Here is a 13019-nt window from a genome sequence, read left to right as displayed (position 1 = left end):
ATGGGGGCTTGAGGAGCCTGAGGAATTTGGTGGGGGTAACATCTCCTCCATCTCCTGGGCAACAAGGGCAATCCCTGGGGGATGAGCTGCTAAGCAATTTCCAGGATAGGGAAGACAAAGAGTTCCCAGCCCCCAAACTCCAGGACCTGCTGGGAAATTTTGGCCGACCTGATTGCTTAGGAATCCTTCTGCTTATCCAAATGCCTGAGCACTGCTGATGTGGATTCATACAGTGCTTCCCTGGATTTGCTAAATCATCTTCTCCTGTTTCTTTTGTTAAGTATGATCCTTTTTTTTTTTCTTTCTTTCTTTCTTTCTTTTTTTTTTTTTTCTGGTGCCAAGGATTGAACCCAAGGGTGCTCAACCACTGAGTCCCAACCCCAACCCTTTTTAATTTTTATTTTGAGACAAGATCTCTCTAAATTGCTTAGAGTCCCGCTAAGTTGCTGAGGTTGTCCTCCAACCTGCAATCCTCCTGCCTCAGCCTCCCAAACAACTGGGGTTACAGGCGCACACCACCACACCCAGCTAAGTATGATCTTTTACTCTGTCTTGGTTGATGAGAAAATTCCAGATTCTCTGAGTGAACTTCTTCCTCTCTCTCCTGGTTGTTTTAAAGTGATTCTTTTTTAATTCCAAAATACGACAGCACACAATCTTACCCCATTTTCTCCAATGGAGAAAACTTATCTCCCCGGGACACTCTGTCTTGATACCCATATGGAGCCACAAAGGCCATTTGTATAAGCACAACAGAGAATCTGCCAATAATTTTTTTTTTTTAGCTACTATTATGCTGGGGAAAATAGGAGGAAAAAAATTTCAATTTTAGAAAATGGTATTCAGTTCTTCCTTTTCTGTTCTATTAAGAGTCAGTGATATTTGGGGAGTACTATTGCCTTCATTTTCTTTACCTCTCAATAAAGTTGTTATTCCTCCTTTACCCCCAGCCCTCTTATTAAAGAAAAAAAATTTTTTTTTCAATATCAGGATTTGGATTTACAAACTCAGAGAGGAGATAATCCCTGCAAAGTTTAATACACTTAGATGCTAAAAATAAAAATGACTTCCCCAGGCTCTTGTAGTCATCAGACCCTGGGGAAAAGTGTTAATAGAAAATCTTGAGAGTAATTGCAACTGAGTTCCTTTCCAGATATGTATTTCATTCAACAAGCATTTATTGAGCACCTGCTTCTGGAGACACACAAAAAGGCATAGCCCCACACAGTCAGAGAAATCCTCCTCAAATAGGCTCCACCCATTCCTCTCAGTAAGCTCCATGAGAAATAGAGGTTGCCTCAAAAGAGGTTGGAGTCACACCTAATTCTTCTAATAGTCTATCAGCTCAGATTTTTTTGTTTTAAGCAACAGATTAATTTAAGAAAACTATCAAAAGAATAATGGGGAAGCTCAATTCTTTGAAGGAAGAAAGCAAGCAATAGATGAGGCTTCAGGAACCACAGGACTCCTAGGTCATTAGGCAGCAACTAGAGGAATATGTCTTGGGAGCACTAACTTTGGCAGTCATTCAGCTCCAACCACCTAGATTCTAAATGTCTCTGCCTACTTGGGTCACATGGTTGGCCCAGGACCAGGGACTGGTGAGAACAATGAGTATATGATTGATAGGTAAACACACCAAAACCACATGAGGTAAGAGGAGAGCACTTTCCCAGGGAAAGGATCTTAAAAATCAATACAGTGTGGGCTGGGATTGTGGCTCAGCAGTAGAGCGCTCGATTAGCATGGGCGGGACCCAGGTTCGAGTCTCAGCACCACATAAAGAAAAATAATAATAAAAGCATTGTGTTGTGTCCATCTACAAGATATAAAAAAAAGATTCGTTCTCTCTCTCTCTCTCTCTCTCTCTCTCTCTCTCTCTCTCTCACCACAAAACACCTGAAATTATTGCATCCAGTACCCAGTGTTTGTCTGTATTTTAAAATATAGTTTTCCTCCCAGTTCCCACATTAGCTCCTTGGATTGATGAATTCCAACTTCCAGCATAATCAGGTCAAGGAGGCAAGTTTTTCCAGCTCTTTGGGCTTTAGTTTTCTCACCTATCAGTTGGAAATCTCTACCTCTCATTTTCTTCCTCACAAAACTATTCTATGAACTCCTGAGGTTTATGAAAGTGTTTGAAGAAAATATACAAATGTATGTTACACAAATAAGATTCTTTTAGATGTTCTCGTTCATTTAAGAAATATTTATTGAACACCTGATGTGTGCTAGACCCTGTTCTAGATAATCAGGTTAGGTACTGAGCAAAATAGGCAAAATCCCTGCCTTCCTGCAGCTTATGTTCTACTTGAGAAGGGAAATATGAATAAATAAATATATGTCAAGAGGAAAATAAGTCAGATTTAGGAGGACAGATTGTCTGAGAGAGGAGGAAGTAAAGCCACTGTAGTTAGGGTAGACTTCACCCAATAGGTGAATTTGAGCAGAGACTTGATGAAAAGTTGGCAAGAAGCAATATTGACTCCTGGCAGAAGAATTTACAGGCAGAAAACAGAAAATAAAAATCCCTCGAGCAACTATTTGCTGAATGGATTTAAGGAACACCGGGGCATCCCACAGGCTGAGCAGAGTAACAAATGAGAAAGAAGATGTGCAATTAGGAAGTGTGAGACAAGATCACATAAGGCTTGAGGCCCATTATAAAACTCTGTAATTTACTCTGCATGAGATGGAAAACATTGGTGTTGAACACAGGAGGGACATGATGTTTTGAGAGGGTCATTCTAGCTGCCATGTAAAAGACAAGCTGAAGGGATCAGGGAAAATAATTGCAAAGCTATTTCAATAATTTAGGTAAGATGTGATGGTAATTTGGACCAGGGTGTATGGTCCAAGTGGTGGGAGGTCATCAGATTCTGGATCTACTCTGAACATCAGGTCCACCATTAATTTAGAGGCATATGAGATACAGAATGCAAAAGAAAGAGAGGAGTCAAAGATGACTCTACAGCTTTTGTCCTAAGCAATTGCAAGAATGGAGTTTCACTGAGATGAGAAGGACAATGTAAGAAGCAGCTTTCAAGGAGAAAATTAGGAGTTCATTTTTGATGTTTTAAATTTCAGATATCCATTAGATAATCAAGTAAAGAAGTTGAATAGGGAGTTGAGGAATAAAAGTCCCAAATTCTTAGGAATCATTATGTATAGGTGGTATTTAAAGCCATATTGTGAATGAGAAAGTGAGAGCAAAGGATTGAAGGCATGTCAGAAAGATGAGGAGGAACAGTGCAAGAGATTGAGATGGAACAAAGAGATAGGGGTATGCCAAAAACAAATTGAAGAAAAGATATCAAAGAGGAAGGAGCAATCAACAATGCCCCGGATACATGAGTTAGGTGACAACTGATCACTGGATTTGATAATGTGGAGGTAATTGATGACTGATAGGAGTTGCTTGACAGGTAATTAGGGCAGAGGACAACAAAAGCCTGAGTTAAGTGGGTCCAGGAGACAATGAGAGGAGAATCAAAACCAATAAATATAGAAACTGTAGAGAACCCAAGAAATTGAACGGTTGATATATATTGGGAGATGTGAATTGGAGGCAGAGAAGATTAGTTGCATAGGATTTGATCAGTAACATCTCAGGCAAATGATGAGTGAAATACTTTAATTGCATTTCTTGCTGGAGGCTTGAAAACTTGTCACTTATCCAGCCAGCTGTCAGATGTTTCAAGTGCCCACATCTGAGCAAGATGCAAAACAAGGTTTGGGCAGCAGCAAAATTGCTGCTTCTTCCCCCGACCAATGATGACCCCTACATTTTACTGGAAGCATTGATGATCTGGGCAAAAAGCACACTTTTAATAGCAAAGGCATCTCCCTCTTTATCCGAATCTAGTCGGCTCCTAGAACTGTGTTCACTGGTGAATTTCCAGATGGAAAAAATTATAAAAAATGATTCTCACCATATCCATGAATCCCAACCAGTTTCCTGAAGTATCACTAAAATACTCTTAGACACCTATCATTGTCAAATACCTGATGCACAATGCATAGATTGTTTTATATGACAATCCACCAAGAATTTCTGCATAATATAGAGTATTTACAATTCCAATTTTTTAGTGCTTATTTAGTGGATATCCCTGGATGCAATATGCAAAGTATGATATCAGATACAAACTATGCTTTCCCTCCACAGTGCAATAAATGGTTTACTAATATAAATAGAATGCAAAACATAATATATATGTTGATATATGTTGGGAGATGTGGATTGGAGGTAGAGAAGATTAGTTGCATAGGATTTGATCAGTAAGATCTCAGGCAAATGATGAGTGAAATACTTTATATTATAAATAAAATAAAATTTTGAAAAATAAGCAAGGCAGTTTCTTGAATGGTTACTTACTGATGAAAGATTTGCCTAAAAGGGGGTAGGACTAAGTGAAGAACTAAGTGAAGCCATTAACTATATAAGATTTGCCCATGGCTAAACCCTGGGACAATCTTCTCTTGAAGCTGGAGGCTCTGGAAGAAGGTGGCTGTAAGCCATCAAACGAAACTGCAGATGAAGCAATGGGATTAAAAGGGAGTAAAAAAAAAAAAAAAAAAAAAAACTAAAAAGTTTAGTTTGCTTGCATTCTTTTAGCTTTCACTTACACAGCTCTCAGCAACATGAGAACAGGCTCATGATTGCATTTTTAAATATACTTCTGCTCATGTCATTTGAAACTGCAATGATCTTTTTGTCTGCATCAGCTAAATTTATTTTAAATATTTGACAATGAATATTCATTGCTCCTCTTTTTTTTTCCCCCTATCCAAGGATGAGTGTCGAGTTGAGCAAGTTCCACCTTATTAGAAAAAAACGTTTTCACTTGATAACGTGGGGTGGATGTGAATATCCAATGCATAGCACATTTAAAGATCCATGATCCTAGGGGAAGAAAGGCCAAATTACAACCACAGCTGCACATCAACTGCAGCTGCACATCTTATCACTCAGACTCAGACACAACTTAAACATTTTGGTTGGTGCTTACAGGCAGATTATAATGGATTTTCAATTTAGATGCTGAGTTTTTTAATAAAATTCTTTTGCAAGTTTTTACAGTGAGTAGACAGTGAGAATTCAGAGAGTAAAGGATACCTATAAGTGGCATTTGCTCAAGAGATAATGCAGGCTTATGCATAACACTGCCCAGATTCACTACCTGGTCTGACTCCCCCACATATTTGCTTGTATGATCTTGGATAATGTAATTAATTTCCAGGATTCTCCATTTGCTCAAATGTGAAATGGAGGTAATACTACTTAACTTATGGGGTTATTGCAAGATCATAATGTGCATATGTGGCTCCTGGCACACATATTAAATGCCTAATAAAAACACAACTACTTCTATAATCTGTTAGAATGAGGGTATAAACATCAGAAGTTTAAAGAAAGAAATATGCAATATAAATTGAATATAGCCTACTTATTACTGAGGTCACCAGAGGAAAATGAGACTAATTACTGTTACGCACAGGAAAACAGAGAGAGAACCCTGTGTTCAAAGGCAAGATGTCTTGTTATAAGTTGCATTCATTTCTCTTCCTTATCTTGACAATGTCTTAGCTTCCTAAGGAGGCAGTGCTCATCTGTCTATTCAGAGTTTTACTGAATGTCTGATGATGTTAGTGTTAAAGTCCAAAATGAATTTCCCCAGTTTTTTCTTTATCCATAGCAATAACTCCTCTTTGGATATTTCTAATAGCCAATCCTGTTCACCTTACAATAGACATAGGATAAGGTCTACTTTCAATACATTTGTATGTACTTTCTAGAGGTTAATTTTATGTAATTTGTCACTTCTAGTACAGAGATTTCCCAGGGAAAAGGCCCAGTACCTATGTAGTCCTGAGGGCCCAGTGTACCTCCTCTCCAAACCCTCTCCTAGACCAGCAGGGTCTAGGCATCTGCCTTTATTCTGAAGTCCTCTGCCTCATTTTCCTGCCTATATCTCAGTCTCCTAAACCTCTGAGCCCCTGAGCAGCTCTTGTCTTTCCTTCTTTGGGGATTCTAATGCTGATCTTTGATCTACAGTCTTTGCCCAAAGTCCTATCATGGAGGAAAAGAGAATCAATGAACTAGGCTCCATCTCCCAGTCTTGATCCCAAGATGGACTTCCCAGTGCACCTAGTGCCTGAACCATGCCTGGCTGGCTTTTTCTCCAGGACTGGGTGGGGAGAGTCAGGGAGAATGAAATAAAGGAAATCCTTTAAAGAGAATAGGAGGATCTCTCACATCAGACAGATGAGGAAGTCAAGAGTGTGGCTCTCCTGGAGATAAACTGCATGTCTTGACCCAGCACTAACTTTCTAGCTATGTGACCTTGGACAAGTTACTGAACTTCTCTGTTGCAGTTTCTTCACCTATAAAATAGGGATATAAACAGTACCTTCCTCACAGGTTGTTATGAAGATTAGGCAAGTTGCTACATTGATGAAGTACTCAGAACTGTGTCTTATGCATAGTAAGTGCTAAATAATTATCAGTGGTAATGATGACAAATAACACCCATATTCCTTAGCATGGCATCCAAGGACTTGCATAGTATGTTTCCTTAACTATAAAATGGGTATTATAATACCTATCTAAATACAAAATACTTGGCAAAAAGTTTGCAACCAATAAATATTAAGTTCTTTCTCTTTCTCCTCCTCAGCTACCTCATTTCATGGGCTGGTTCAACTTACTACACTTCTTTGATCTGTTTCCTTATCTGTAAAATGAAGGCATTGAACTAGATGATTTCCATTTTCCCTGTCAGATATAAATTCCACAACTACTAAAGGCATCTCTTTTCTCCTTAAATCTATTTATTCTCTGTCCCTGAGAGAGTCTCTTTCCTTCACAGCTATTCAGCATTTGAACATATTAAATTGTTTGAGCTCCATCTCTACTTTCTCCATCTCTAAGGGGCATGGGGTGTTGTTAACACCCAGGGCCTTGGCACAACACCAGGTGTAATTCATACAATGAGATTAATATGAGAGTAGTACCCCAGGGCTTGTGCTCTGCTCCACCCTCAGTCCAGTACTGGCTGACGTTCACTAAACACACAGAGGAATAGTCTCCAGCTTTCCTTGGGTCCAGAAAAGCAGGATGCTGAGTCTAGAAAAGAAAAAAAATGAATTGGCATTGGATCACATGGAGCATCACATTCATGGCCTTTCCTGTTTTGTCACAGACTTTGCAAATGGGCATCAAACATTTCTCTGGACTCTTCGTGCTGCTGTGCATTGGATTTGGTCTGTCCATCTTGACAACCATTGGAGAGCACATAGTGTACAGGCTGCTGTTACCACGAATCAAAAACAAATCCAAACTGCAATATTGGCTGCACACCAGTCAGGTGAGTGCTATAGGTCTCTCGCTTCAATGATCCCATACTCAGTGATGGGAGGATCTAGAGCCCTATGTCAGACTGACAAATGGCAAACCCCCAAAAGAACAAGAGTAGTGTAGGCACTCAATTAGAAGATGGATTTTCTTCTGTCCCATTGATTTGCCTTCCCCCTAAATTAAGCAATCCCAGTGTCCCTTCCTTTCCTGTAACTCTCCACTGCTACTCATAATAGAATAAATAGAACTATTTTTAATGAGATTCCACTTAATGGTGACCATGTTAAGAGATGGTGTGAAAAATGTATTACCTACAGATTCTTTTCTTGCCAAAATTGAACCCTATTAAATGAATTCAAGATCCCTATTTCCCTTTGAGTGACTATTTGCCCTGTTCTCTGTTTTCTCTAGTCCAGAGGTTTGAGGGTCCTCTTAGCCTGCTGGTGCTCAGGCCAAGGTTAATAGTGCCACAGTTCTTGCATGCAACCCAGACACCATCACATGGATGTACAGGGAGGACAGAAACCATTAGCAGACCAACCATTCTGACACCCCCTTACGTATTCCTCCCATACTTACCTGCAGGATATTGGCATGGAAAACCAAAATGTGGTCAGAGGGTGTCTTATAAAGGAGAGGCTCTCACAAATAGAGTGTTTTCATCCACCAAGGTGAGGAGGGTGAGTGGTCCTGGTTTCCCCAGTTGCGGGATCCCTCTACCTGCACACCCTGGGTCACTTCTCACCAGTGAGTCTGTGCATTTTGCCTCTCTTGCCCCCATTTGTCTATTCTCTTGCTGACCTTCTGGCTCTCTTAATGCTGTACCTTTTTGTTTCTATATGGAATACTATCATTGGTTTGGTTTCAGTCGAACCCTATTCATACTGCTTCCTTCCCGGGAGAACTTGGTCTCCTAGGAGAGTTCCACAAAGTGATCTCCATTGTATGCTAATATGTTAATATAATTAGTTTAACTCTCAGGATTTATGTTTCTCTTGCCAAAATGTAGGAACAAGGTTTTGATCATTTTAGCAAATGTACAAGGCTTTACTTCACATGGGCTATGTTCACACTTCTTTATATCACTCACCATTTTACAATCCAAAACATTTCCAAACTTCCTAATAGATCTCTTTTTTCCCCCTCCAAGTAGAATAATAACATGTAATTAGAATTCTTATTATCCTGAGGTTTGAGGCTGAATGTTGATATACTTTCAGGCATCCTTGAAATTTGGTTAAAGAGGCCAAGTTTTATAGAGACTAGATACTCCATTAAATCCCAAGCGGTACTTTGTCTCCTGACCCATGTGTTTCTAATGATCTCTACCTCTAAATCTGTTCTTTCCACCAGAGATTTCATCGAGCATTAAACACATCATTTGTAGAAGAAAAGCAACAGCGCTTCAAGACCAAACGCGTGGAAAAGAGGTAAGAGGAGGCCAATGCCAGCTGTCTTTGTACTTGCTAAAGTAAGTTTAGAGACATAACTGAGAACCCATGCCCAAAAGGGAAGTTATGACTAAATAATTTTTCAGATCAAATCAGGACAATTTGTTGATAAACAAAATCAATATAAGTACATATAGTTTTGGATAAACTAAAACACACACACGTGCAGAATAGGCACAATACTGTCATGGTTGAAAGTGCAGGTGTGGACACTGGAGTCAAGTGTCTGGATCCATCCTATCTCTACCACTTACAATATGTGTGGCCTTGGACAAGTTCTTGAACTTCCCTGTGCTTCAGGTTCATCTGTAAAACTGAGAAAAGCAATATTTATTTCCTAGAGTTGCTGTAAAGATTAAAGAGATAATATTTGCCAAACCTTGAAATCAAAACAAATGCCTAATAAATATTAACTATTATTAGGTACAGAATACAGTTGAAACTGAATTCATGAGTGCTACAGGCAGTTAATTTCATGTGCTATTGTCTTTGGGGCATGTTTCTACTTCCAGCCTCTTTCCAGCACTCCTAGGAATATTTGAAATACACAACAGACATGTCCTTCCTTATTGATTTCCTTAGATTTCACTCTTAGAACTCCCTAGAAAACAGCATTTCATTGGCAGAAAGTAGCAAACATTAAATGCATCAATGACATTTGAAACTTCAAACTCCACATCCTCACCATGGCCACCTGTGCACGACTGTCACCTCATTCATGGTGACTGAAGATTTCAGAAGCATTTCTGGTGGCCTCTTTGCCTATGCCCTGCTGGTTCTTCCGTGTGCCCAGAGGCCTCAGATGGGGGCATCTACTCTGAGCAACTCTGCAATCCAGCTTCAAAGTGTAGTTTTCTGGGTAGGTTTGAAATCTGATTTTCATACCGCTCACTTATACAGAAGAAAAAGGGGTGAACAGCATGGTTCTCTGTCATGGCTGTATCTCCTATGGGGCTGTTGCAGTCCCTTCATTCCAGGGCACATCTAGCTAGTCAGAATCATTTCCATTGTCTCTTAGAGCCTCTCTTTCCAGTCAGAGAGCACTCTCTGCTCCCTCTCAAGTCTGTGGCATGCCTCTATCACAGTGAAAGTCTCTTAGTGACAAGCTGTAGCCTAATCAGGTCACAGCTGTTCCATGTCACGTTACATAGATTTTTCTATAATTATTTTTAACATAAAATTTTAATGAGAGGAACACAAGAAGACACAGCAGCAGCAAAGATGCAGTCTTACAATGACAAAACATTTGTTTTCCAGCAATAAACAGGAAGCCCAGTGATCTCGTCTCCAACTGTGATGCCATTCTTATTCACATCTATCTCACCTCAATTGGGAGCCAAGTGTGTCTGCTCACTCAATGTACCCAATTTCTTGGCAGATTTCCTTTCTGAATCTCTTACTTTGAGGCAAAGCTAAGACAGAATAAGTCCTGTGACCTGAGTAACCAACAGTTTGTCACTAACAGACTTGTACTGTGATACAGGAATGTCACAGACTGAAAGGGGTCAGGAAGCACTCTCTGACTGGAAAGAGAAGCTGTAAGGAAAAGTGGAAACCTTCCTGATTAGTTAGATGTGACCTGGAGGGAAGGGACTGCAGCAGGCCCATAGGAGATACAGCTATGAAAAACAATCATGCTGTCTACCCCTTTGTTTTCTGTTATGAATGAGAGGTGGTCTTGGGCCCACATTTCCTTTGCCCACGAATTATGAATTATTAAAATGATCTTGAGGAAAGTCTTGCAAAAATTTTGAGCCCTAGTATGGAGACAGATGTTGTTCCTTTTTGATTTAATGCAGAGAAACAAATGGATATTGCAAGAGATTATATATACATAGTCAACATGTGAAAAATTAAGGGGACCATAAGACCAGAAGAAAAATTATTATTTGTCTTCTCTCTGATTCTAATCTAAAGTTAGGGGAGCTCTAAGTGGGTTCGTTATAGAACTTTTACCCAGTCTAGGACATAGGAAAACTGAGCTCTGGTACATTCTGCTCATTAATATGAAACAAACTAAGAGAAACATTAAAGAACTAAAGGGTAGTTTGGTATGTCTGTGTGCTTTAATGGCTTGGGGAATATAGCAGTTGGTTTTCACTGTGTGAGAAATTGTTCTAATACTTAATGTTTTCAACAACAGGGAGTTGTTTACTAATCTATGGATTAGCTGAGCAGTTTGCTGATCTGAGCCAGACTTGGCTAAATTGGACCAGGCTTCCTTATGTTTGCAGCCAGCTTGGGGAGGGGAGAGTAACTAAAAGCTGCCTGGCCTATGATTGGTCTCATTTGGTCTACTAGGGCGATGGAGGACTCTCTCCGCATGGTCTGTCATCACCCAGCAGGCTAATGTGGACTTGTTCACATTGTAGCAACAGGGGACTAGAAGAGAAATGCTTCTTGAAAGCTTAGGCTGGAACTGCCACCTTTTCTATTGGTCAAAACAAGTTATAAGACCAGTCCTCATTCAAAGAGAAGGGAAGCATCCTGATAGGGATGTACAGCCAAGTCCCATGACAGAGGAGCATGGCCGAAAGGAGGAATGAAGGACCAGACCACATTTCCAATCTACCTCAGGGCAAGCAAAAGAGAATCATTCTATTAAGTCCTTGTGTTTTTGTTCTCAATCATGTAAATGCATCAAGACTTTATCACCCTTGCCCTTACTCCTCCTTCCCTTTCTCCCTAGCAGGTAAAAAGGAATAGTCAGTTTAGTAATGTGGGTGGGAGCAAAAATACAAGGATTTAATAGGGTGTTTCTACTGCATTTTACCCAGACAGCAAAAGCAGTCATAAAGTCATAATCTTCCTCCTTGGTCTTCTCCTAGGATAGAAGTCAGCAGTTTTACTGCTTAGGGCTCTTAACTGTTCTTGTAGTGAGAAACTCTTCGCATTGCATACAACTATCAAAGTGCATTTCAGAAACAAGATCACCTCCCTCCTGTACCTATCTAGCAATAACTTTCTTACTGTCTATAGCCACTTCTCCAAAATGATGATAGGAGCCACAATGCAAGCCTGAAAGAGGAGCACAAACCTCAAATCCATTTCAACTTGACGTTCATTATCCCAGCAAGAACCTGAGTCTTTCTTGGGACTTTTTTTTTTTTTTAAGCATCAGATCTGACCTGTTATTCTCAAACTACATAAAAACATCCCTGTAATAAAAAGCATTTTGCTGAAACCTGTGGCTTATATACTTTTATTCTCCCCTTAATCAAGTAGTAAACATCAGCATGGCCCTGTGAGATTGAGATAAGCCATATAATCATATCTGTCAGCAGACTGATGCTTGCAGGCCAACATCTGAATAAAGAGACTTTCACTCTTACTAAATCATCATCTTTACAGTCATAGACTATTCAAGGCAGAGTTGCTTACTGTGCTTCCCCTTCAGGAAGGCACCTAAGGTTCTTTACAAAAGAATGTGCCACGCCACATACCATCAAATGATACCCTGTTCCATTTCTAAAGCACAAAAGACAAGATAAGGGGGCTGGGGATGTGGCTCAAGTGGTAATGCGCTTGCCTGGCATGCGCAGGGCGCTGGGTTCGATCCTCAGCACCACATAAAAAAAATAAAGATGTTGTGTCCACCGAAAACTGAAAATTTAATATTAAAAAAAATTCTCTCTCTCTCTTCAAAAAAAAAAAAAAAAAAAGATAAGACCTTGAACTTCAGTTGAAAGTTCATGGCTCCTATAGTCCCCCACCACCCACCTAGCAAGCAAGTTTATCAATGGCTTTGTAACCTCATCTTGAAAGGCATACCCAGCTCTATATTGTTCATGCAGGACACGGCCAGCAGGGGAAGAGCACTGGAAGGCTGCATAACAGAAGTTGAATTTGAACTGTCTTTGCTTCCTAGGTCCAACATAGGACCCCATCAACTCATGGTGTGGAATACTTCCAATATGAGTCATGACAACCAACGAAAATACATCTTTAGTGATGAGGGAGGACAAAACCAGCTGGGCATTCGGACCCACCAAGACATCCCTCTCCCTCCAAGGAGAAGAGAGCTCCCTGCCTCACTGACCACCAATGGGAAAGCCGACAACCTCAACGTAGCTCGGAATTCAGTGATGCAGGAACTCTCAGAGCTGGAGAAGCAGATTCAGGTGATCCGCCAGGAGCTACAGTTGGCTGTGAGCAGAAAAACGGAGCTGGAAGAGTATCAAAGGACAAATCGGACTTGTGAGTCCTAG

General features: G+C 40.2%; 1 protein-coding gene across 2 annotated transcripts in view; it reads left to right on the top strand.

The window, feature by feature from the left end:
• Positions 1-13019, top strand: part of Grin3a (glutamate ionotropic receptor NMDA type subunit 3A) — a 157163-nt gene extending 144144 nt beyond the window's left edge. The window contains exons 7-9 of one of the 2 annotated variants that reach the window (XM_026379713.2): positions 7206-7370; positions 8714-8790; positions 12680-13019. In XM_026379713.2, coding sequence (XP_026235498.2) covers positions 7206-7370; positions 8714-8790; positions 12680-13019 — 582 coding nt within the window. Of the gene's footprint in view, positions 1-7205; positions 7371-8713; positions 8791-12616 lie in introns of both variants that reach the window. The other variant, XM_026379705.2, reaches the window with a different exon arrangement.

Source organism: Urocitellus parryii, chromosome 4, assembly GCF_045843805.1.
Source record: "Urocitellus parryii isolate mUroPar1 chromosome 4, mUroPar1.hap1, whole genome shotgun sequence".
In the NCBI taxonomy this organism is placed as follows: domain Eukaryota; kingdom Metazoa; phylum Chordata; class Mammalia; order Rodentia; family Sciuridae; genus Urocitellus; species Urocitellus parryii.
The sequence above is the reverse complement of the archived record's forward strand: the minus strand, read 5'-3'. Positions and strand labels throughout refer to the sequence as shown.